This window comes from Erythrolamprus reginae, chromosome 2, assembly GCF_031021105.1.
Source record: "Erythrolamprus reginae isolate rEryReg1 chromosome 2, rEryReg1.hap1, whole genome shotgun sequence".
In the NCBI taxonomy this organism is placed as follows: Eukaryota; Metazoa; Chordata; class Lepidosauria; order Squamata; family Dipsadidae; genus Erythrolamprus; species Erythrolamprus reginae.
Window position 1 is genome coordinate 253195941 of NC_091951.1, and position 27792 is coordinate 253223732.

The following is a 27792-nucleotide window of genomic DNA, read 5'->3' on the forward strand; positions in this document are numbered from 1 at the left end:
ATGGATGGGAGACGCTCTGTGCGGAGGTATCCAGCTCAAGCAATGCCAGGTTTTCAAGATAACCCTGCTGAGCAAGGTAGCAATCCCAGGGCAACAAGAGGATCGGGCAAGACCCAGTCAAAGAAGTAAGAAGAATGCATGGATTTAGTTACTGTAACATAACGAATACCGTATTTTTGGAGTATAAGACGCACCCTTTTTCCTCCCTAAAAGAGGTTGATAATTAGGGTGCATCTTATACTCTAAATGTAGCTTTTTTCCAGCCCTAACTAGCTGCTAACGATCTTCCCAGTTCTTACCTTGCAGGCTCTTTCATTGTTTCTCTCTGTGAAGAATGTTTTCTAAGCCCTAATTCTTTGCAGGGTTTTTTCATTGCTCTAACTTGCTCTCAATAAGTTTATTTCCTGCCCTAACCAGGTACTAACAATGTTCACAGCTCTTACCGGCTTGCAAGCTCATTCACTGTTATTCCCTGCTAAGAATATTTTACAAGCCCTAAGTCTTTGCAGGGTTTTTTCCATTGCTCTACTTGCTGCAAATGTTTCTTTCCAGGTGCTAATGATGTTCCCAGCTCTTACTGGCTTGCAAGCTCTTTCATTGTTATTCTCTCTGAATAAAGTTTTTTTAAAGCCCTAACGAGGGCTTTAACTATTTTTCTTCACACACACACACACACACACACACACACACCTATATTGCTCAAAAAAATAAAGGGAATACTCAAATAACACATGTAGATCTGAATGGATGAAATATTCTCATTGAATACTTTGTTCTGTACAAAGTTGAATGTATACAACAGCATGTGAAATTGATTGTCAATCAGTATTGCTTCCTAAGTAGATAGTTTGATTTCACAGAAGTTTGATTTACTTGGAGTTATATTGTGCTGTTTAAGTGTCCCCTTTATTTTTTTGAGCAGTCTATATAAAATGTATGATAGGTCAAATTGGGCTGCAAATAGATGTAGAAGTTTATGAAACTGGGACCTCTTTTGCAAGGGAGAGAGCTATTATTGTTGCAATATACTGTATTTGTCAGTGTTCAACTAGTAGGGATGATATGTTTTATTTATTTTTGTCATTTTAACTCACATCTTTTTGAAAATGTTTTAATTTAGTTTAGCTTCTGTTAATTTTTTCCCTCTTTGGATTTTGTGCTTTAATTATTGAATATTAAAAAGTATTGGGAAAAAGTATAATTTAAATGTACACATCTCCCTTTCTTAGTCCACATGAACTCACATGAACACACATGAACAATGAAAACAATACAATGAAATTTTGGGAAAGATGGGTGTAACAATGAGGTTAAAAGATTTTTCATGCACCTCCCCTGGATCCTGTCTTCATTGCTGCAGGACAGTTACACCATTTTGGGGAAACTGTAGGCTAGAACCAATTTTTAGGAATAGCAAATAGTATTTTAATATGCTTTGTTGACACAATGGATGGAGTGAAGACACTAAGGAACATCATACTTAGGATAATGCATTGTATTTCAGGCAGCCCCCAATGACAGCTAAAAGCATGAAAAAAGCTTTATTTAGGAGCCGTGGTGGCACAGTGGTTGGAACACAGCATTGCAGGCTCACTCACTGCTCACTGCCAGAAGTTCAAACCTGACCGGTTCAAGGTTAACTCAGCCTTCCATCTTTCCGAGATCGGTAAAATGAGGACCCAGGTGGTTGAGGGCAATATGCTGACTCTTTAAAGCACTTAGAGGGGACAGTAAAGCACTATGAAGTGGTATATACGTCTATGTGCTATGGCTCAATGCTAAAGTGTTCGTATTTTTCACGGTAATTAAAAAAGCCGGCACCCCAATATAACAGTACATTTGTAGAGCATTTGCAACTCTTCTTCTTTCAGCTGGTTCCTGCTTAATTCTTCAGGAGGTTGTCCAAGGACATCTACTACCTCACCTAGCCAGATGTCTTCAATTTATGATCAGAGAGAAGACAAGGGGGGTAAGTCTAAGAAACATTTAGGCTTTGGATACCCACTAATGATTAGAGGCCAGGGATTTTAAAAAAAAAATCCAGAGAAAATATGTCAGGATTGCATCTTGAATCTTTTTGCTAGTTTAGATCTATGCAGTGTATACAAATCCACTAAAGTAGGAGTCTCCAACTTTGGCAACTTTAAGCCTAGAGGACTTCAATTCCCACAATTCCCCAGCCATCACTGCTGGCTAGGAAATTTTTGGGAGTTGAAGTCCCCCAGACTTAAAGTTACCAAGGTTGGAGACCCCTGCATAATTTTGCATTTACCCTCATATGTTATTTCTCTTGCAATTGATGCATTCAAGAGGGCCAAGATACAAGAATAGGAAAGAAAACAAACTACTGTACAGATTGTAGAAATGTATATTGATGCAGATGGAAGTCAGATCAGATACTGCAAATCCAGTCTGTCTACAGAAATTATTGATACAGGATGATAGTGATAACTGGATAATGAGAATGGGTTTTCTTCGACAGGAGAAGTCATTGCTGGTGACAGTTGCTGTAGCCACTCGTCATCTGATTCCACAGCTTCATCTGAAAGTATGCTGAGTATGTATCTAGCAGTTCCACTTTCCTACAGCTTTCCTGAAAATATGGTGCATTTCATAACTAAAGTTATTCAAGCAGAAGTTAGACCAGCCTTTAATCAGGGATGGAAGTTAATCCTCCAAGACAACTTCCAACTTTAGAGTATCATATTGTTTAGTCTTTAAGACATCATCATCATCATCATCATCACAACAACAACAACAATCCTAATAATAATGGAATAATATTTAAGTAGATTGCCAAATACAAACTCTTCTGGAGTTTCTTTCTTATCTACTTGACCCAACAATTGTCCCAAAGGTGCTTTTTTGATAGAATGATAGTAGCAAGTTGCTTCACCTCATGCTTTTCTGGAACACCAGTTCTGTAATACAGAATCTTATGTGTTCGTCCAAGCCTATAGTAAGCTCTAAAATGCAGGAATGACCAATTTGAGAATATCCTCACCCATTTTACTCATCTACTGTACATCTTCCTATATGTAGAAAGGGACAGTTCATCTCAGAAAATGTCCACTTCTAAGGCTGACCCATTGGATATAATAAATGAGCATTTAACTCTAAAAGTCCATCTGCTTTTAGTAAGATTTAAGAAGGCCTAATCTTCTCTGGATTGAATCTAAGGTCAATAGTACTGATTGGCTATGTTAATATAATGTACAGTTTACCTATAATCTACCTAAGAACGTCTCTACTTACAAACTTTTCTAGATAAGAACCGGGTATTCAATATTTTTTTGCCTCTTCTCAAGAACCTATTCCACTTACAAACCCAAGCCTCCAAAACTGTAACCGGAAAAGGCAGGGAGAAGCCTCTGTGGGGCCCCTCTAGGAATCTCCTGGGACAAAACAGGGCCAGAAAAGGCAGTGAGAAGCCTCTATGGGGCCTCTCTAGGGATCTCCTGGGAGGAAACAGGGCCTCCAGCCTCCCTGTGGTTTCCCCAATCACACGCATTATTTGCTTTTACGTTGATTCCTGTGGGAAAATTGCTTCTTCTTACAAACTTTTCTACTTAAGAAGCTGGTCATGGAACGAATTAAGTTCGTAAGTAGAGGTACCACTGTACTGTGTTTCAGATTGAGCCCCTTCCTTGTAAATAATTTTGCATATCAGTAATTTGGAGATCCTTATTTGTTAAAATGGGATGAAGATCTAAATCTCAGTGCAACCTACTATTTTATTTTGGAGTTTAATGTTCCACTATTTGGTTTAATTCTACATCTCAGGCTGTGACATGATGAATCACACATAGCAACAGCATAGATGGTGCATACAGCAAATAGGGCTAACTGTTGTATTTGCCAAGAGTTTGAATTGTGAATTTACCAATTTTATTTATTTATTTATTGCTAGGAAGGTATTTTGATGAGCCTTGGTGGTGCAGTAGTTGAGGTGCAGTATTGCAACCTACTTCTACTGATCACCGGCTGCCAGCAGTTTGGCAGATCAAATCTCAGTAGGTTCAAGATGGACTCAGCCTTCCATCCTTCCAAGGTGGGAAAAATGAGGATCCAGACTGTTGGGGGCAATATGCTTATTCTCTGTAAACCGCTTAAAGAAGGCTGGAAAGCTCTGTGAAGCGGTATATAAGTCTAAATGCTATTATCTTAGTCCTCAGGCAGATCAGATGACCAAACAAGTCTATTCCCAGTTACTTTATAAACCTTCAGAATCAACACCTTAATTGTTTTGTGAATTGTTCTGTTTCACAGAAACCATATGCTGCATTCCCAGCATTATTGTGTTTTCTTTTATCTGCTGTCTTCGAAAATTCTGCTGCTGTATTAGGTAAGTAGCAATGTAAAAATGTCCAAAACCTCTTTTGGAATGACATCATAATCAAGACAGCTAACTCTGCATCTAATCGTCTTCTCCATCACAGAAGTTCTACGTTGGGTGGGGTAGAGGTTGAAAATATCATATATTAGATGACATGAAAGACTTTAAATAGGCTAAAGAGGTGTTACCCTAACACATTGTTGACTAACATTTTTATTGTCACTTGCCGAAAGCATACTTGCACACCCATAATGCAATGCGTGTGCGACACCCCCCCAGCCTCGCAATTGCCCATGCAACTCCCCTGCTTACACCCCGCATATGTGCGCACTCCCCCTATGCTCCCCCACTCCCTGCATATGCAAGTGACCCCCTGCCCCTCCACTCCCTGCATGCATTTTTGACCCATGTGTCCGACCCTGCACCTGCATGCACATCCCCATGAATTTAAATATTTAAAAATTATTTTGTTTATAAATCCATGTTATATATTAAAATAATGTATTATAACTATAAAATATTCAATTATTGTGTTTTAATGGTGCCTTTTATGCACAAATTAATTATCCTTAATTTCTTCCTTCCTTGACTTTAAAAGTAACAGATTCTGCATGGTCCCATTTGCAGTTCCTCTCTCTCTCTCTCTTTTCATAGTCCCAAGTCCCTCCCTCTAAATTCAAGTCTACTTCTCTCAGATTCTCCAAACCACATATCTTCTCCAGCCAATGTATTCAGCAATTTCTTTGGTGGTGAAAGTTGTCCACACTGGCTGAGTTGGGAATGGAAATGGGACAACCATTCAGAAACACAAATGAATGAATGAATGAATGAAAGAATGAATGAATGAATGAATGAATGAATGAATCAGTCAATCAACCAATCAACCAATGAATGAATCAATCAATCCAGCCCAGTCAAGTTGCTGCAACAAAACCTGCCACTGTCAATTCACCATGGCCAACTCACATCAGGACAACTCGCCATGGGACAATTTAACAATTCAATTTTATTATTTAAAATAAATTTTAAAATATTAAATTTTCCATTCTTCAGTGATTCTATTCCACCATTTCTTTGATATTAGTGTAATTCTTGTCTCGCAGTGAATCATCCTATGGAGAGTTGGCCATGTTGAAATAAACCCAGTTGAAACACCCATGGACTTCTTAATCCTTTGCATAGACTCAAGCTGCCTCTCTCCTCCATTACTTGCAGGAAGAAAGCTTATGTTATGTCTTCCTCTACTTCACAAGTAGTCTTTCTGCTTATCCTCTTGCTGGTTTTCATCAACTCTACTATTTATTTTACTCTCACTTCTGCTTTTCCATATCTCAAGCAATGTAATAACCTGAGCATTGCCTAGAATTTGATGCTTGACCTGTTTTACATGCAGGCAATTTCCAATTCCATATCTGCATATCCAGTTTGCGAAATGCCCCTATCTGATACCTAACAATGTTGCTAACACCTTAAGCTGAACTGGTTGAACTCAATAGATGCATCTTCCTAGGTCAGTGCTAGGCAAAGTTGGATCTTCTATGACATGTGGACTTCAACTCCCAGAATTCCTGAGCTAGTATGACTGGCTCAGGAATTCTGGGAGCTGAAGTTCACAAGTCATAGAAGAGCCAACTTTGTCTACCCCTGTCCTAGGTGTTTCTTCCCTTTCTCATGCAACAGCTAGCATAGCCATAATGTATGGTGTGATAACATTGGCACTAGGGGTTAAGGAAACACCCTGTTTGATGACATCACACCATGCATTGTTTTATGGCAGATATCAAGCAAGGAAAAGAGAGGAGAGAGAAAAAACATGAAGCAGCAGCAACCCTCAGAATGACTTGTTAATAAACCTCTCTGGTTGGGAAAAGAACGAGCAATGCCCTTGAGTGGCCTTCGCCATTATCAAAATTCCCATTCTTATCCTTAGCATTTTTATCCTAAGAATTTTCCCGTCTATTGACTTTTCCTTAATGATCCTACCTTCCTCCACAGAAGCCAAAGGGAAAACTGTGTGAAATGCTTGATGTTGCTCACCATAGCTGCCTCAGTCATTTATGGTAAGTACTTCCACTTGAGATTTGAAAAAAAACCATCTGACTAGCAGGAGGTTCTCATGGATTGAACAAAAAAGGTGCTTGTGTCGACGACCTGAGTGTCAGAAGTCCCAATGTGCCAGATTTTATCCAGAAAAGTTCATGTTTTAACTCACGTCAGGTGGGCAAGGCAGTGGTTAAGGAAGGTTTCCTTATTGCTCATTATCACAACCCACTAATGCTTTTCCGTCACTCTGAGTTTACAAACAAAGTCCCACGAGGAAAGAGGGTGATAAGCAGGGGTGGGGCTACTGCCTGGATGGTGGGGGTGACGCAGTGGGGTAGCAAAAATGGAGCTCTGCCCCAGAGCACCCAATTTGCATTGAAAGATGTTGAAAGAAAATGCACGGCGTCCTGCATAAGCCACGCCCACAGTGTGGTAGTAAAATTTTGGTAGCCCTTCACTGTAAATAAGTCCAGAGTTCCAGCAACCAAATAATAGTCCAAGAGTGTAAAGTCTGAGAGCTGAGACCAAGCCCAAAATTCAAGGAACAGGATCCAGTGAAGCTGGGAAGAAGCACATCAAAACAAGCAAGTGTTCCCGACAGACACACCTTCTCAAGCATCTGATTCAATCAACCTTCCCCAGCTTTCCTTCTGAGGAAGGACGGGGCTGCTTCCTTGTAAGCAACCTCGCTGATCTCCTCTGTGCCCCTCTCCACTCTGCTCTCCTCATCCGTTCCTTGTCAGAGGCAGTCTAGAGCAGCGGCGGGTTCCACTTACCTGCATACCGATGCGCTGCACGGGCATCCTACTCATTCGGATGGTCATGGATGTGCGCCTGTGCATGCGTCCCCACATGTGATTTTGCTTTTGCGCATGCGCAGGAAACAAAAACTTGCTGAAATCTCCTGAGGGGATGCTCGCTTGCATACAATTTCGGTGATTTTTTGCTTCCACACACGTGGAGAAGCAAAAAATCAATGACATTTCACGCACCTGGGTATCCCCTCGCAGGATTTTTTAAAAAAAAGATGGCGCCAGTCACCAGAATATTGAAGACGGCATCAGAGTGGTTTCACGCAAATTGCGCAATCTAGCGGAATGGAGCTCCGAGGCGTACAGGTAGCAGCCCACCACTGAGAGGCTACCATCTCTGTTGGTCCTGTGCAGCTGCTCTGCTCCTGCAGGAGGATCCCCATCCGGTTGCCCCCCCCCCCCCCGACTCCCACTGCCAGACGGACTTGGGACTTCCTCATCCTCATCCCCTCGACTTTCCACTCATTTATAGAGGACTATGTCTTCCCTGTTGGACAGTCCCAGCTCCAACTCCTGCTCCTCTGAACCAGGATCCAACTGCAGATTCTTGCAGGATGAATACGCATGGAACTGCACAGCGGAAGTATACAACCTGCAAACAAGGGCATGTTATTGTATATCCTATGACCGTTCACCTTTTTCTCAGATACAGATTTTTCTCTCAGTACTGAAAGAGCTTCTGTAAGAGACAATTTGGGTAGGTGGTTGAAGTAAATGAAGGCTGTTTGAATGGTAAGTATCGGTAGAAAAAAGTGAGATTTTAAATGCTCCTTCAGGTAGTGGGAAATGGTTGTGTGTGGTGATATTTTTCTTAGATGCACTTCTATATTACTCTGTGTTTATAAAACTAAAAAGCTTTTCTATTCTTTCAAAAGGAAGGAGAGAACGCGCCCAGTGTTCAATAAAGTTGCCAAATAAACATTTTATAAGAGTTTAAACAGGAATCGGGACTGTCGGTTAATATGGAAAAATCAGAGATTATGTGTTTAAATACAGATCAGAGAGAACAGATAGAAATCAGGAAAGAATCAGGGTTGAAATTAGTACTTAAAAAAATAAAATATTTGGGAATTTGGTTTTTGAAAAACCCAGTGAAAATTGAAGAGATGAATTATAGATTAATATGGAGGAAAATGTTGAAACAGATGAGGAGCTGGAAAGAGAAAAAGCTAAGGAGACTCGCTAAAATAAGAGCATTAAAAATGATGATAGCTCCCAAAATGATGTACCTTTTTCAGGTGCTGCCGGTGGGGCTATCCGCATGTAAGGTTAAAGAGTGGGACAAAAAATTAAATTATTGGATTGAAGAAGATAAGAGACCAAGAATAAGGAAAAAGTGGTTAATTGCGAATGAAAAGGGGGGAATGGGGAGTTCCATGTTTGGAGCTGTATAGGGAAGCTTTTCAAATGGAAAGGTTAATGGAGTTGCAATTATGTGAAAATAAATGGGTGAAATTGGAAAAACAGATAAATGGGATGAAGAATAGAGAATTAATATTTAGAAAGTGGAACAGGAGCGACTTAGGTAAATTAATAGGGCCCATGAAAGGGACTATGGAAATTTGGAAAAAATGGCAGGGGAAAATAGGATTATATAAATCTAAACCGTCATCGCTTTATGTAATAAATAGATAAAATGAAACAAATTTAAATAGGGTTATAGGAGAGTTGAAGGGAAGAGGGACAAATAAGATAGAACAGTTATATGAGAAGGATGGCAGGCCAAGTAGAAATCATATAGAATGGTGGTTAGGTAAGGGAAGGTGGCTACAAATTAATGCAATATGTAAATATCTTAATGAAAGGGAGAATAAAGAAGTGGTATGGAGGGAGGAGACAGGGTTAGAGAAAATAATAAGAAAAAAAGTGAGGGGATAAGGGCGCAAGCAACCAATATATATAAATTGCTAGTGCAGTCAAAAGGGGATACGATTGATGGATTGACTAAATGGTGGCAAAATGAGATACAAGTAGAGGTACAAGAGATGGAAAATATAGTAGAAAATATAAGGAAAATTAAAAATACAAGAACCAGGGAAATGAGAAGGAAAATACAGGCAGTAATAGTTTTGGGTTGGAAGGATGCGACAAAATGGACAATGCAAAATTGGTATGGGTACGTGATGGACCACATTCAATTTGAAATTATGGAAAAAAGGATAATTTCGGATAATGAAACTGAGTTGGGACAGCTGATGGGATGGTGGGACAAGGTATGACAATATATGATGAGCAGAATCCGAGACCAAGCTACAAGAAATAAATTGGAATCACTCTATAATATGTAAACAGATATATTGCTCTTGGGTTAAGTGGACTATACAAGAAACTCCCCCAATTTAGGCAAAACAAAAGGCCAAGAATAAAATATGTGTATCTCCAAGATAATAGAATTAGAGGAGGCCTGGGGCTCCCGGATCTAAAATTATACTACAAAGCGGCAAGCCTAATTTGGATAAAAGAGTGGATTAACTTAAAAAATAAGAGAATACTTGTATTAGAAGGTAATGACTTACAAACAGGCTGGCATGCGCATTTATGGAAAGATAAATTGCAAAAACAAACTATATTTGACAGGCACTTGATCCGTAAATCACTACTAAAAACCTGGTACGAAATTAAAAATAAACACTACGACAAAATTCCAAGATGGCTTTCCACTATGGAAGCCATCATCTACCCAAATTTGATCGACATAGCCAAAACCATCCAGTACAGAGACATATTACACCCAAACGGGGAACTCAAATCTAGACAAGAACTGGAAAGATTAAATCATAAAATGGATTGGTGGACATATGCCCAAATAGAATCCAGATTTAAAAAAGACAATCAAACACCCGGTATTCAAAAATCTATGAACCCATTAGATAAGATTCTGATAGGAAATGAAAACAAACAAATAAGCAGAATATACCAAATACTTTTAGAACAGGAAAGAATAAAAGATACGACCAAAACACCAATGATAGCGTGGGAAAAAAATCTGCAACACGCCATCCATATTGCCGACTGGGAAAGAACATGGACCACAATATCCAAAATAACCCTTTCGGCAGCATATAAGGAAAACTATTACAAATTATTCTACAGATGGTACCTCCCACCGGCGAGATTAGCAAAGATCCGCCCAATGTTATCAGACTCATGTTGGAAGTGTAAAAAGGAAAGAGGTACGTTTTTCCATATGTGGTGGTCCTGCCCCATGATACAAAAAATTTGGACAATAACTCATACTTGGCTCACAGAGATCACGAAAGAGGAAATAGAACTCACACCGGAAGCTATGCTTTTAGGAGTTTGGAGAAAACATTATTCAAAACAAACAATGCTCCTCACAACACATATTAACACCGCCACGAGAATTGCGATAGCACAACTCTGGAAAAGTGATCAGATACCAACGGAAGATTTAATTATAGATAAGATATATGCATGTGTAGAGATGGACGAATTCACGAACTCAATTAAGGGAAATAAATTAATAGAATCAAAAAGAACATGGCAAAAATGGCACGAATGGGTTCAAAAGAGAACATAAAAGCAACATAATATGAAACAACAGTACAATTGAAACGACCTACAGTTACCGTGTATAATTAATGAACGTAATAGATTTTAGAATTTAAAAATATAAAATACAATGTATATAATGAAAGAAAACCGGTCAAAACTTACTGTCAGAATGTTAACTGAGAATATGTATAATCTGTAATTCAAAATAATATGTGATGGGAATGACATAAGAAAAATTAATAAAGAGATTTAAAAAAAAAAAAGAAACTCCCCCAATTTGGTGGTGGGGAATGTGTGTGTGTTGGGGTGGTGGGCACAATTCACTATGCACTGTTTTATGTTGTGTTGTTAAAAATCAATAAAAATATTGTTTAAAAAAAAAGTTGCCAAATTTCAGTGTAGGTAGGATTAATGTCCTTCTTAAAGAGTTTTGAGAAAAGAGGATAACATGCTAGAGGAACATCTTTCCTAATATTCTGTGTAATTTTAGCAATTTCTTGGACATGAAGCTTCAAGACAAAAGGCATTTGTAGAGTTCATTGTAGAAACTTCCCAGTTTTGTTTGTTTCTTACAGGCACCGTTTACATTGCTTGTCAATACCTGAAATTATCCGATGGCCTGTCATCCAAGGTAAACACCATTGCATGTAAGGGACAGAAAAGGAAGTCATCGAAATAGTTTGGGGCCAGATTGGGGAACTCATAGAGAATTTGAGAATTTGGTCTCAAGACAAAAAGGCTGCCACACACAAAGATCCTTTCTTCAGTAACAATTCTCAATGGAAACAAGCCCTTGCTCGATAATAAGAGGCCATCAAAGATGATGTTCACATTTGTTTTCTTGGGTTTTGAGGCTACCAGAAATGTTGTATCTGGAAAACAGCAAGTGAATTTGTGTATAATCTGTCATCATGGAAGTGACAGTTAAAATCTGGATTTTATTTTTTAAATATAAAAGAATGGCTCAAGTAGCAAACTTGACTCCACTACTTTTGCATTCTCCAAAAGTAGGTACTCCTTATTTAGTGACTGCAATTGACAAACTACAAGTCCGTTGTTCAGCAAAGCTGTCACTAAGCAAAAAATCACATGACCACAATTCTGCTTATTATTTTACTTCAGCTTTCCCTTGCTTTGAAGCAGGGGTGTCACAATCATGGCACAGCTGCATCACACACTGGCCACCCCCACACCCCGGTTTAGTGAAGGGGGAAAAAAGTCACAATACGTCACATAATGACAACATGACAACATGAGTTTGACATCCCTGTTTTACAGCATTAGGATATAACCCCAAACAGTTGTGTGAACCCAAGCATAAGAACATAAGAAGAGCCATGCTGAATCAGGCCAAAGCCCATCGAGTCCAGCATTCTGTGTTACACATTGGCCCCCTAATTGTACATGGGGATCTTGAGCAGAAGGAGAAGGCAAACCCCTCCCTTTCCCTTGACCCCCAACAAATGGTACACAAGGGAATCCTGCCTGCCTCAACCAACATAGAGGCGGTACATGGACATCCATTTCAATAACCACCGATACACTTGGCATCCATGAATCTGTCTAATCTTGCCTTGAAGCTATCAAGGCTGACAGCTGAATTCCATAAACCAACGACCCTCTGGGTGAAGAAATATTTCCCTTGATTTGTCCTCGCTTTCTTACTTATGTGCTTTAAGGAGTGCCCCTTTGCCCTAGTATTCTGTAATAGAGAAAAGAATTTTCTCTATCCACCTTTTCTATCCCATGCATGATTTTATACACTTCGATCAAGTCACCCCTTAAACGCCGTCTTTCAAGGCTGAAGGGGCCAAGGCGTTGCAACCTGGTATCATAAGGGAGGGGCTCCAAGCAGTGTGGAAGGTGTAGGGAGAACTCAATTTATGAAGAACCTGGAGAAAAGGCCAAATCATATGCCCCTTTTCCCCTACTCCCCATCGTTTGAAATGCTTACCCTGGCACTGAGATAATTAGAAAAAATGGGAATGGTGTTTGCATTTACATTCACTGGAAAAAGAGTGAACAGGTACATGATGGGGAATATGCATTGAAAGGAGTGTAGCTGCAGCTTCTTAGGAGGCAAATGCCTTCAGGGGTGAAAGTGACTAGGATTTTGTCAATTCCAGGCAGCAGCTGCTACCAGACTGTAATCAACTAATTAACGTTACACAATGGAGCCTGTTAAGTTGTTCTCAGCAGTTTTGGAGTAACCACTGCTACACAAACAAGCAGCTCAGGAATTGACAGCTTGCTTGGGTTTGATATAGCAATTAAAATGCTGGCTTAGAAACCAGGAGACACTGAGTTCTAGTGCTGCCTTAACCTTGAAAGTCAGCTGGGTGATCTTGGCTCAGTCACACACACTCACCTTAACTCACTTCAGATTGTTATTGTGGGGAAAATAAGAGGAAGAAGGTATTTTGGGATATTTTGTAAAAATATATATATAATGGAAAGTAGGATACAAACAAGCAAACATAAATTAAAATGTATTGGGTCTACCAGAGGGTATGGGATAAGCACAAGGCAATGTGGACAGGTAACCAAATGATGATGTAAAGATAAATGTGGTTATTGATTCCAAAGTTAGTTTTTCATCATCTATGTAATGGTAAATTCTCACTATCTGAGGCAATCACTAAATGATAAGATTATAATTTACTGCATAATTCTGGCTGGGTAGGTATGGAATTGAATTTAAGTCAAGAAGCATATACTCTGTGTGTGTGTGTGTGTGTGTGTGTGTGTGTGTGTGTGTGTGTGTGTGTGTGTGTGTATGTATATATATATATATATATATATATATATATATATATATATATATGTATTCTAAAATGGTCATAAATTAACTACAGTTAACTATGACTGAGGTCCATGTTACAAATTGTTCATATAAAAGTTGAATCATATATGTTTTTTTCCTTCCAACAGGAACTAACAAAAATGTATGAAACTGAGCTGAACAATCTCTGGTAAGGCTATTATACATCCCTCCAAAATATCTTAAAGAAAAAGACTTTACTCATTAATTAAATGTATAAACTGCTTAAATCTATCTCATGACTCTGGGAAATTTACAAAATACAATAGTTAAAAACAAGAATGCACACAAGCTTTTTTTTAAAAAAAAGTCTAGAAATCGTCACCCAATAAACCAAAACATTGGAAAGAGGCCCCTCTCCCTTCAAACCTAAGATATGAAAGAAAAGTTATGGTTTAAAGGAAAAGAACTGTACAAATCTCGGGGAATGTGGCTTATTGAAATGCAGCCAGGCTTAGAACTACAGGAACTAAGACAGGGCTTCCCAACCTTGGCAAATTTCCAGAATTCCCCAGCCAGGCATGCCTTGGTCTAGGAATGTAAGCCTCAAGCTTCATTATTTATTTATTTATTTTTTGGATTTGTATGCCGCCCCTCTCCGTAGACTCGGGGCGGCTAACAACAGTAATAAAAAACATCATGTAAATCCAATACTAAAAACAACTAAAAAACCCTTATTATAAAACTAAACATCCATACAAACAAACATACCATGCATAAATTATAAAGGCCTAGGGGGAAAGAATGTCTCAATTCCCCCATGGCTGATGACAAAGGTGGGTTTTAAGGAGCTTACGAAAGGCAAGGAGGGTGGGGGCAATTCTAATCTCTGCGGGGAGTTGATTCCAGAGGGTCGGGGCCACCACAGAGAAGGCTTTTCCCCTGGGCCCCGCCAAGCAACATTGTTTTGTTGACGGGACCCGGAGAAGGCCCACTCTGTGGGACCTAACCGGTCACTGGGATTCGTGCGGCAGAAGGCGGTCTCGTAGATACCCTAGTCCGGTGTCATGAAGGGCTTTATAGGTAATGACCAACACTTTGAATTGTGACCGGAACTGATCGGCAACCAATGCAGACTGCGAAGTGTTGGTGTTACATGGGCATTTTTGGGAAAGCCCATGATAGCTCTTGCAGCTGCCTTTTGCATGATCTGAAGTTTCCGAACACTTTTCATACGTAGCCCCATGTAGAGAGCATTACAGTAGTCGAGCCTCGAGGTGATGAGGGCATGAGTGACTGTGAGCAGTGACTCCCAGTCCAAATAGGGCCGCAACTGGTGCACCAGGCGAACCTGGGCAAACGCCCCCCTCGCCACAGCTGAAAGATGTTTCTCTAATGTGAGCTGTGGATTGAGGAGGACACCCAAGTTGTGGACCTTCTCTGAGGGGGGTCAATTTTCCCCCCCAGGGTGATGGACGGACAATTCGAATTGTCTTTGGGAGGCAAAACCCACAGCCACTCCATCTTATCAGGGTTGAGTTTGAGTCGGTTGACACCCATCCAGGCCCCAACAGCCTCCAGGCACCGGCACATCACTTCCACTGCTTCATTGACTGGACATGGGGTGGAGATGTAAAGCTGGGTATCATCAGCGTACTGATGATACCTCACCCCATGCCCTTGGATGATCTCGCCCAGCGGTTTCATGTAGATATTAAATAGCAGGAGGGAGAGTACCGACCCCTGAGGCACCCCACAATGGAGAGACCTCGGGTTCGACCTCTGATCCCCCACTAACACCGACTGCAACCGACCTTATCTCATGTACATTAGGGTTCAAATAATAGGTTGTCCAATCCCATCATTGGCCTACACCAGGGGTAGGCAAAATTGGCTCTTCTATGACTTGTGGAATTCAACTCCCAGAATTCCTGGGCTAGCATGATTGGCTCAGGCATTCTGGGATTTGAAGTCCACATGTCGTAGAAGAGCCAATTTTGCCTATTCCTGGCCTACACCAATCCCTTTGGAGGCAATCCTAAGACTGAAAACACATTGGAAGTCCTCTCTGGATAAATATGCATTTGCTTTTGGTTAGAGACTACAGTGCAACATTCTTTCACACCCAAGGAGAAAATATTTAAGCTGCAATTCTATCCGCCTTTCTGTGGAAGTAAGTTCCCCTGAATTCAAAAAGATTCATTCCTGACTATATTTAGGGCAGGGCTGTCAAATCCAAGGCCCATGGGTCACATCCGGCCCGCGGGACTGCCCTGGAAACAGTAAAGATTGGCTTCTTGATGCCTCTGCTGCCACCAAGTGATGTTGAGCTGACCATGCCCACTATGGCCACGCCTATCTCCCCCCAAGATCAAACACAACCCTGATGCACCCCTCAATGAAATTGAGTTTGACATCCCTGGTTTACCGTATTTGGGTCAGGCATGCTTAATATCTCCTTTCTTGATTCTAACATCCTTCAGATTCAGCGGAAATGCCTTAATATCCAGTCTTATGTAACCACAATAATTAGCTGGTGCATTGCAGGCCCAGGAATGGTCTGGAAAACAGTTATGATTACAGTCAGTCCTCAACTTACAACCACAATTGAGCCCAAATGTTTTTGTTGCTAAATGAGACATTTGTTAAGTGAATTTTGCCCCTGTTTACCACTATTTTGCTACGCTGGTTAAGTGAAACTCTGCCTTTGTTAAGTTAATAGCATGGTTATTAAATGAATCTGGCTTCCCTAATTGACTTTGTCTATAAAAAGGTTGCAAAAAGATTATCACAACACTGGGACTCTGCAACCATCATAAATATGAATCAGTTGTCAAGCATCTGAATCTTTGTCATGTGACCATGGGGAGGCCGCAACCATAGTTCCGTCTAAGCTGAGCAGTGAGCAATCGCTCACTTAAAAATCATCATCAATTCAGAGTTTTCCAAACCTGCCCAGAAGCCGAGAGGGATAGAGTGAGAGGGAAGGAGAGAGAGAGGAAGAGAGGAAGAGAGAGAAACAGATAGAAAAAAGAGAGGAAGGAAAAGAGAAAGAAAAAGAATGGGAGTAAGGAGGAGAGAAAGAAAATCAAAATCTAGTTTGAAACTAGCTCAACTATTTAAGTGGCATTTTGATATTGATAGAGTTGCCCTATTATGAGCTCACTGTTGTAGACACACAGTACAGTATTTTATTTTGAAATTCTCTGAGGCAAAACAGGGTGGGTTTTTTATTTGTTTGTTTGTTTGTTTGTTTATTAATTATTTCTGTGCCACCCAGTCCCGAAGGGACTGCCGCTCAGACACTATACTTTTCTGCCCACCCCCCCAAAAAATTAGAGGGAACACTGGCCGCAACAGTCCTAAATGTGAAAAGTGGTCGGAAATCACTTTTTTCAGTGCCACTGTAATTTCAGACTTATTAAATGAATGGTTGTAAGTCAAGGACCAGCTGTATCACACTAGTCTACAGCAAAAATCCAGGCAACACTAGACGGAAGCAACAATGGAACGGGTTTGTATCCTTTTGTTTTGCCATTTAACAGTTTTTCAGAGTTTTGCATATAATCCTGACATCCATTTCCCCTCCTTTATTACAAGGAAATCTCAACATCTGCTGGAAGATCAATTCCATGAAATTCAGGACCTTAAGAATGAAATGGATCAACTGCATTCTGAGATCAGCAACCTCCAGAAAGGCATTCTGCAGTCCACCAAGCAAATCCTTCAGGAAAGTGACTTACCAGGAGAGGAGAAAGTAGGAAGCTGCAACTAATCTCAGAAATTCTCTGGTTTCGATCTTTCCAGATTATAATTTTCTTTTGCACATCTATTAGCTACCATAGAATGTCATTTTTCCCCCTTTTACAAAACAGAAGTCTGTTAGTTGTTCTCATGGCCAGCCTCTCTCGTACCAAATATGCTTAAAAAATACAATAAGGAAAACATTGAACCACAGTGAGGGTTTCTTTCCTGCTGCAAAAGGGTAAATTATAATTTCATACGGGGCACTAGTATTCCATGTTGCATCCAGTTTTGGTCGCCACAATATCAACAAAATGTTGAGAAACAAGGGTGGTGCTAATTGGGTATATCTACTCTAATGAAAAGAAGGATTAGGGATGACACAAAAGCAGTGTTCCAATATTTGAAGGACTGCAGAGAGCAGAGAGCATCAACCTGTTTTCCAAAGCACCTGAAGGCAAGACAAGAAACAATGGATGGAAACTAATCAAGGGAAAAAGCAACCAAGAACCAAGGAGAAATTTCCCAGCAAGGAGAACAATCAACCAGTGGCATAGTTTGGACAATCCTAGACCTATGGTGGTGAATCTATAGCATCATGCGAGAGGTGGCATGCAGAGCCCTCTCTGTGGGCACGTGCGTCATCACCCCAGCCTAGCTCCATCACATTTCTTCATCAGTTTCATTTTCAGGGAAACAAAAGTTTATGGGACTAAAAAAATATTCACTCAATCAATTCCAACTTCTCATGAGAAGGAGAAGACCTCACAAAGTTGGAATTGATTGAGTGATATTTTTTTTTAGTCCCACAAACTTTTGTTTCCCTGAAAATGAAACCGACAAAGAAATGCGATGGAGCTAGGCTGGGGTGATGACGCACATGCCCACAGAGAGGGCTCTGCATGCCACCTCTCGCATGATGCTATAGATTCACCACCATAGCTCAGGTGTTTCCCAATGGAGGAGATGGGGTCCTCCTCCTCCTGAAATTCCTTACGACACAGAGCCGCAATGCAACCCTGGATCGTCTAGTCCAGGGGTACGTAAAGTTGGCTCTTGTATGACATGTGGACTTCAACTCCCAGAATTCCTGAGCTAGCATGATCGGCTCAGGAATTCTGGGAGTTGAAGTAAAAAAGTCATAGAAGAGACAACTTTGCCTACCCCTGGTCTAGGCTCCTTCTGGCCTCAGTTGCTTTTCCTGAAGAGCTGCCTGTGTTGGGGTGCCATGCCTCCCTGCCAGCCAGCTGAACTTCGGTGCACTGCTCCTAGGCTCATCAGCCTCCAGATTCCCACCACCCAGCACCAGTTTTGGAGGGGTGGGGTGGAGAAACAGATGAAGGCAATGAGAGAGAGAGGGAGGGAAGGAGAGAGAGAAACAGAGGGATGGAAACAGGGTGAGAAAGAGAGAAGCAAAGGCAGAGAGAGAGAGAGGGAGGGAAAGAGGAAGAGAAAGAAAAAGGCAGAGAGGAAGGGAAAGGGGAAGAGAGGCAAGGAAAGAGAGAGAGAAACAGAAAGGGAAAGAGAAAAAGAGAAATGATATTACAAAAGTTTTTATTGTTATTGAGCATAATATTTCAAAAGCAGAAAAAATGAAGGGGCATAAAAGTGCATTTATCACATTTTTCATAGAACAATTAGCTGAACTCTGCCTTTATCATTATTTTAGGTAGTAAAACCTCAGTATTCAGTTAAATTGCCTTGTTGGCACTTTGCGACAAGTAAGTGGGTTTTGGCTTCCAGTCTCTAAAAGGTTCGCCACCACTGCCCTAGTCATAGATTTCCCACTGTTCATGATAGAGATGCTTATAATAAAAGGTGTTCTAGTATGTTTTAAGTCTTTATGGTGAAGACAAAACAATTACTGCTTTTGGAGAGTTGAGTGGTATAGAAATTAAATAAAATAGTAAATTATGGGATTATCCTTTACCAAAAGTTTAAAGGAAATTTGTATATCTCCAACCTACTACATGAGATAGTCTGTTTGAATTGATTGATGACTCTAAGAATTATTAAATCTACCTCTCCTTTCTACATACTTTTCTTCTCCACAGAAGTTCCAGCCTTTATGTCTAAAAACCATGAGCATTGCATAGAGATTTCTGCACAGATATAAATTTTTGTCTTTTGACATTAGCCCCCAAATGCCTGTGTCCCAGGGCTGGCTATAGTGTATGCTTCATAGACATCATCTTTTCACATAATTAACTGACAGGTGAAAACATCTTAATGCTATCTAAAAGAATCGTGGTACACACTGTTTTAAGCACCACCAACCATTCTTCCTTAGCTAAAATCTGATAGAAAAATATTATTAGATACCAGTTAATATTCCTTTATGGGCTATTCATTTGGGCACATTTATTTCCTGTCTTTACTCAGCAAACTTGAGAAACAAACCATTTGCCGAGTTGGCAAATTTTGGCTTTTTTGACATGATGCTTTATTGTCCATATTTGTGTATCTGTTGTTAACAGTTGGAATTAAGTCTATGGTTCTATTCATAACTTACGATGTATAACGTATGTAACTGATATTTGTATAAATCATTTCCCTGGTGTATTTTTCTTCTCCTTTGCAGGAAATGATTGATATGCTCAATTTGGCTTTTAAGAAGATTTTTGAAGACGATATACAGAAGGCTGACTGGGCTCAAAAGTCAATAGGTAATGTCCTGAAAGATGGAGTGGCTTTGGTTTTCCAACTCACAGCCAGGAGTGTCTTTGCATAAACTGCGAGTTGTGCAGTAGTTACACCCAGTTCTGGATCTTGAGAACCTGGTTGCCCTTGAGAAGTATCTGAAAGCTTCGGTTGATTTAAATGTTTAATGGGCATCACATTTGAATCCCTGAACTGAAGCTTGGGGGGAAAAAATAAGAAAGTGATTTAAAATCATATCTGACAGATTTTTCTCTTTCTACACTAAACTCTACAAAAGATGAATTACTATTGGATAATTACAGTATATATGAGTGAATTTAATTTCTGATGAAAAGTTTCTTTATATTTTATTCTGTGCTTATTCTAGCCTTTATAAAAGTATCATCTATCTACATGGAGACTACGCGGGAACTAATATTGGGAAATTACATGTGAATGAATGTAATTTCTGATAAGAAATCTCTTTATATTTTACCCTACTAATTCTAGACTTTAAAAAACATGTGTCACAAGAAAATACATCTAAATGTTCACTAGAAATAGAAAACAACTTAAGGTTACATAATCATCTGTCTGTCTGTCTAGGAGCCACGATTGATAAAGACAGGACATCTAAGTCTTTCGATTTTTTACACCAGGAAAACTGTTGGTTTCCATTTATCGCTTCAGCCAACCCTCCTGAAACTATTTTACAGGTGCAGTATTTCTATCATTGCTATTAGTTAATTAAGAAGAATAGTACAATTTCTCAGCTAGAAAAATAGTACTGCCCCGAGTCCAGTTTCTATCTCATAACTATATACATGTCATTATTTTCTTCTGAATGTTTTCTTTAACTTCTCAATCTAGCCTACACTATAGCCCTTGGATTTCCTAGAGATCTTGTATTCCAGATCAAAATGTTGATAAAATCTGACTTCATTTAATTTTAAGGAAAGCTCAGTGCTTTCCTTAAAATTAAAGGATGCACATATTTGTGAATGGCTCTGCAAACTTTTTCTGCAGTTCTTCAGGGTCTGTTTTGTTCTGACTTGAAAATCTAACTGTTGCTTTTAATTGCATTAAACTAAGGCAGAGTTCAGAAGTTACAATAATATGATTTCGGTTGGTTTAGAGCAGGGAGAGGGAGGGTGAAGAACTACCAAATTTTTTACTACCACACTGTGGGCGTGTTTTATGCAGGACGCGCTACATTTTCTTTCAACATCTTTCAGTGCAAATTGGGTGCTCTAGGGTGGAGTTCCAATTTCGCTACTCCACTGCGTCCCCTCCCATCCGGGCAGTAGCCCAACCCTGGGGAAGGATGCACAAAACTCTCCAGCTCAAAAACAGAATATTCCAGAGAAGAACAAAATCTTCTCCTTTGTATGTTGTTTCTGAATGTATATCTGGAATAGTTTGTGAAGTTCTGAGTTGCTGTATTTAAGAAGATTTTAAATGATGGCAAAAGCTGTGATGACGCAGTAGTTAGAATGCAGGATTGCAGGGTAACTGCTCACTGCCAGAAATTCAATCCTGACCACTTTAAAGTTGATTCAGTTTTCCTTCTTTCTGAAGTAGGTAAAATTGGGGGCTGCTAATGTTGTAAACATCTCAGAGAGTGCTGTAAAGCACGGTGGAATGGTATATAAATCTAAGTACTATTACTATTGCTATAGTGTAGACTGTTTCTCCTTATTTATGCTTTCTGGACGTTGGAAAGCAAAAGGAGAATTCTCTCCCATTTCTATAGAAGTCTTCATTATTGGGCTTCAGAATGGAAGAAAATGGCCCCTTGTATATTGCTGAAGCATTGGCTGCTGGTGATAAATGTTTGGTGATAAATACACACACACACACACACACACACTTCAAAAAGATAAAGGGAACACTTAACACAATATAACTCCAAGTAAATCAAACTTCTGTGTAATCAAACTGTCCACTTGGGAAGCAACACTGATTGACAATCTATTTCACATGCTGTTGTGCACATTCAACTTTGTACAGAATAAAGTATTCAATGAGAATATTTCATTCATTCAGATCTAGGATGTGTTATTTGAGTGTTCCCTTTATTTTTTTTGAGCAATACACACACACGTTTATTAGTAAGGAGTAGGCATAAGCACACTATTGTGCCTACCATCCCTGTCTTATTGTCCTATTTGCTTGTACCTACTTTACTTATCTTTGTGTTTATATCAATACGTACCTGCTATTACTTACACGTTTTGATAAACAAACGCATAAATTTAAAAAATAAAATAAATCTGCCAACCTTCTGGGAATATTTCTTGAATCCCATCCATCCCCTTTCTCTGTTCTTTTCACCTTGTACTCTCCTCACTTTATGTAATCCTTTTTCCCAGTTCGTCATCCATTCTCTTCATTTCTAGAGGGATAAAAATAAAAATGTTGGAGATCCTGATCCTTTCTTGCCCATCCTCTTCACTACTCCCCTCAATGAGATTAAAAGGCAGATAGACAGAAAGAGAATGAGAAAGAGGGAATGCCTCATTTACAACGGAGGAATGAGGGAAGAATGACATTTTCCTGGTTGCAAATGATTGGAAAATTTACACTAGTTGGGATATTATTCTGGTTTAATTACAAAACTCTATTTACCCACTAATAGTTTACTTTGCTGGTGTATCTGACCTCTTAATAAGCCAGAGAAAACACAGATTAGAGGTCAGAAGTAATTTTGTCACACATTCACAATAAAGTTCACCCTACTCGTGGAGAAATCCCAGTAATTATTGTACTCACACATCAAATCAATCTGCAGGACCTGAATTCATTTTTTAAAATTGATTTTTAACAATTTTAAGATACCCACAACATAAAACAAGTGTATAGTGAAAAGTGCCCACCACCCAACAAGCATACATACCCCACCATCAAATTGGGGGTGTTTCTTGTATAAACCATTTTAACCCCAGAGCAATGTATCTATTTACATATTATAGAGTGATTCCAATTTTGAGCATTTTATTTATGTGAATGGTCTCCTGTTTGTAGCCGGATGTTTACCCTGGAAACTGCTGGGCATTCTCAGGATCTGAAGGCCAAGTCGTAATTAAGCTGCCTGAAAAAGTCCGACTGACAGCCGTTACAGTTCAGCACATCTCTAAATCAATAGCTTTTTCGGAAGGAATCACAAGCGCCTTAAAAGATTTTTTGGTTTATGTAAGTACAATACTGTTTTAACTTATCTTATATCTTTCCTCTAACTCCAATTTAGGAAGCACCAAGGCTACTATGCCCTTGATATTGAGCTGAAATAGGATATGGAGCCATTCTGGTATCGAGGTTAAGATGAAGGATTAGAAATCAGTGCTCCGAGTTCTATTTCTCCCTTTAGTATAAAAGCCAGCAGAGTTTAGGCCAGTCATTCTCCCTCAGACCAATTCATCTCTCAAAGTTCTTGGGGGAAAATGGAAGGTGGCAGCATTATGAACATATAGCAATGAGCTGCCAAAATGTTTACTGCCACACTGTGGGCATGGTTTATTTTGTGGGTGTGGCTTGCCTGCCATGTGACCAGGTGGGAGTAGCTTGACAATCATGTGACCAGGGTGGCTTAAAGGTCACCGGGGTGGCTTAAAGGTCATGTGACTGGGTGGTAGTGTCTTGACGACTCTTTTTCAGTTGATTAAGTCACGTTATTTGAATAGCCACCAAAAGGACAAATGATAGACAGCATTATTTGTTGAGGAGCACAGTAACATTTTAAGGTTTTGTACTAAACCCATAAGGTTCAGTATGATAACAGATTAAGCAAGTAGCTCAATTTTCTTTAATTGCTATAAAAGTTAAGATCTAGATAATGATTAAAATGATTAAAGTGTTTATGGGTAAAACATACTATTTAATTATTTCCTATTTTAAAAGCAATTAAGGATCATACTAAGGCACTAGAGAAGGAAGGACAATAAAAAAATTATTAAGTATTCTATAAATAGTGCATGAACTTACAACTCCCACTGTGTCCCCCTCCCATGGGGGCCACAGCCCATTATTGTGTACAGATCTTAAATTGTAACAAATAAAAGTAAGATACAAATTTAAGAAAAATATTAATTAATACCTTAATTTGTGATATGCAAGCTATTGCTCCCTTCAAAAAGCTCCTTTTGAAGGGATTGGTACATAATACACTGCCAGGTTCTCTGGACTGGCAACCTATCAGTAGAGGCTGGATAAACTAGCAATATTTGGAGTAATGAGCTAAATGGCCATTCCCCCTGTAGAATTCTAAGACAAGCAATTATATCTGCCGAACTCTATCAGCTTCCACTCTAAGTAGTCTATTAATTTCTCTTATCCAATGACATGGCCTCACCTTCCCTGGTGTCTTTAATTCAGAAAATGACTAACAATTTCTTTGCTGCTTCCCAAATGAATTCATTTAAAGACTGTCCTTTTCCCTACTCCATAGGATACTTCCATAAGGTCCCATAATCTGGGACATTTCCTGCCTTCACTACAACCCCTGTACAGGATAGTGATTTGGAATACAATATGTGGGAGGAGGAGGATGAAATGGACAAAACCTTTGCCTGCTACTTCCAGGGAAAGTCAGAGTCCAGATCAGTACACCAGAGTTGCTGAAAATTAGCAGCATAGCTTTCTGACATAAGCCCTAACATAGGCATCTTAACATTCCTATATCTTCTCTTCTACTCTTTCTTAGATATATTTTACTATGAGTATATCCTCTATATAACCTACATCATGTATTTTACTATGTGTATACCCACTAAAACCCTCATTGTGTAGTGGACAAAATCAATCAATCAATCAATAAAATAAACATGTTAAAAATAATCTGGCAATAACCAGGGTGAAAAATCACACCACTCTCCGTAGCTCTCTGCCCGTTTCATATAAAATAATTCCGCTCCCCATTGAAAAATTGCCTGCTTGTCAAGACTCAAAATTCCTTTTTTTTTTTTGGTTTCTGCATTGACCTCACTTTGTTGGCCAAGAACTGCTTCCAGGTTGTCCTTCAGGGCTGCTGCAGCATTCAACTCTTCTACACTGATTCCCTCCTTTTAATTTTAGGGGCTAAATGATGAAACAAAAGAGGAGATCCTGCTGGGAACATTCAAGTATGATAATGAGAAGGAATTAATTCAGACATTCCAACTGAAGGTAAACTAGAAATGCGAGAAGTGGGGTAGAGGTAAAACTAAAGTAGGATAGAGTAAAACCGAAGGGGCTGTGTCAGAGGGAGTTGTTTTGAAAGAATCTCTCCAATTTCTGCCCCATCTACTAAAAATCAGACAACTTTTAATTCAGTACTTTAAGGAGTGGATTAGGCCAGAGCTGGAAAACCAGAGCTCCTCCTGAGGAAATATAGTTTAGATCAGTGATTTTCAACCTTTTTTGTGCCATGGCACATTTTTTACATTTACAAAATCCTGGGGCAAACCACCAACCAAAATGACCCTCTAACACAGTACATATTATATATATAGTTAATACTGTAATATAGTTCAAATATCTATATACACCATCAGGATAGACATAACCAGCTGAGGCTTCATCTAGTGGTGGCAACATTTACCTCCAGTTCTGACCAGGATTAAAAATCGGGACCATGGGGAGGAGTAGCAGCTTCAACTACTCACTGCAGCCACACGATGACAAGTGTGCGGCAGCCCGAGCGGGGACCTTCCTGGGTGTGGATGAGAGGCGGCCTGCTATTGGTTCATCGCTAGTGGTCAGGATGAATCCTAGAATGTGATTGGTCAGTGAGCATTCCCTCTGCCTCCACTCTTCCTGTTGCTGATAGCTGAAGGGATTGTTTATATTCGGATGGAGGTGGCTGGCGGCCGACCGGATAAATGGCCTCCGCGGGCCATAGTTTGGGGACCCATGTTTAATTTCCCCACGGAACACCTGACCATGTCTCACGGCACAGTAGTGTGCCGCGGCACACTGGTTGAAAAACACTGGTTTAGATAATCTGTGGCACTATAAAGATAGTCCCCGACTTACAGCAGTTGACTTAATGGCTGTTCAAAGTTTCAGTAGCATTGAAGAAAGTGATTTATGACAATTTTTTCACACGTGTAACCATTGCAGCACCCCTATTTGTACACTTGACACCTGACTCACAATTTGGACAGCTGCAGTGTCTCGGGGTCCATGTGATTAACTTTTGCAACCTTCTGACAAGAAAAGTCAATGGGGAAACCAGATTCACGTAACAATTTGTTAAGTAACAATGTGTTTCTAGTTAAAAAAATGTGGCAAGAAAAGTCGTAAAATGGGGCAAAACTCACTTAGCAAAGTTCTCACTCAACAACATAAATTTTGAGCTCAATTGGGGTCATATGTTGAACTCTATCTATATTGATGGGAGCTAATGGGACATAGCAAAACAAAAAACAAAAAAATCCCACCACAAATCTTCTTTCTGATGAATAACAATCCCAAAGCAGTTATATCAGCATTTGGGAAACAGGTCTACAGATTTATTTTATTTATTTATTTGATTTTTATGCCGCCCTTCTCCTTAGACTCAGGGCAGCTTACAACATGTTAGCAATAGCACTTTTTAAACAGAGCCAGCATGTTGCCCCCATAATCCAGGTCCTCCTTTTACCCACCTTGGAAGGATGGAAGCCTGAGTCAACCTTGAGCCGGTGATGCGATTTGAACCGCTGACCTACAGATCTACAGTCAGCTTCAGTGGCCTGCAGTACAGCATTCTACCTGCTGCGCCACCCCGGCTCTTGTATATAGATATACAGTATAGGCTTTGCACTCTTCTATTAAACCGATAGAGCCATTCAAGAGGATGACTTCATCTCGATTGCTTTTTATTATGATTGTTCTTTTCCCTCATCTACATTTCAGAATGAACAAGAGAAGGCATTCCAGTATGTAAAGATCAAAGTGGAGAGCAACTGGGGAAATCCAGAGTACACGTGCATTTATCGAACCAGGGTGCATGGAAGGATGGCCAATATCAACCATTTGGGCAAGAAAGTGGATGAAATCTAACAAGATAAATAAATCCTGCGACTTTCCCATATTAAATTTAAATTAAATTTATTAAATTTAAAATATTTTGTTGGTTCTTCCAAGACAAACACCACATCATCTGCGAATGCTTGTGTTTTATAAATTTCTTTTTTAATCTTCAATCCTTTTATTTCCTTATCTGCTCTTATTTTAATCAACAATGCCTCTAATGTTAAAATAAATAATAGTGGCGATATTGGACAAGTTTGTCTTACTCCTCGTTGTATATGTACTTTTTTGGTCTGTTCACCATTTATTATAATTTTAGCTGTTTGTTCTGTATATATAGTGTCTATTATATTAAAAAACTTTGTTCCTACCTCCATCTTGTTTAGTTATACTTTCATAAAGTTCCAATCTACATTATCAAATGCCTTTTTCGCATCCAAAAATATAAGCACCATTTGCTTTTCTGGATGTTGCTCATAATATTCTAATGTATTTACTATTATTCTTAAATTATTTTTGATTTGTCTTCCTGGTAAAAATCCATTTTGATCACTATGTATCATATTATTTATAATACTTTTAAGTCTATTAGCAAATATTGATATAAAAATTGTATAATCTACGTTTAATAGTGAGATAGGTCTATAATTTTCAATTTTTTCTTTTTCCGTGTCAGCTTTATGTATTAAAGTTATTAAAGTTTCTGACGACGTTTTTGGTAATTTACCTTCTATCAATATTTGATTATATGTCTCAAGCATATTTGAGAAAAGTATTTCTGTGTCCAATTTATAAAATTCAGCTGGTATTGAATCTGGGCCAGTCGCTTTATTATTATTTTGTTTCTTTATAGATTGTTTTAATTCTATGTCTGTAATAGGTTTGTTTAGTCTTTGCTGTTGTGTTTCAGTTAATGCTGGTAACTCTATTTTTTCCAAATATTTGAAAAT

At 39.3% G+C, this 27792-nt stretch overlaps 1 protein-coding gene across 1 annotated transcript; it reads left to right on the forward strand.

The window, feature by feature from the left end:
* LOC139159572 (SUN domain-containing protein 3-like) lies at nt 1-26872 on the forward strand. Its single transcript, XM_070736881.1, has 13 exons — nt 1-125; nt 1872-1969; nt 2483-2557; nt 4270-4345; nt 6332-6396; nt 11283-11338; nt 13639-13679; nt 17069-17225; nt 19794-19878; nt 20459-20568; nt 22877-23044; nt 24923-25012; nt 26726-26872. Exons 1-13 carry the CDS (start codon nt 1-3, stop codon nt 26870-26872), a joined length of 1293 nt encoding a protein of 430 aa, XP_070592982.1.
* Nucleotides 26873-27792: the final 920 nt, after the last annotated feature.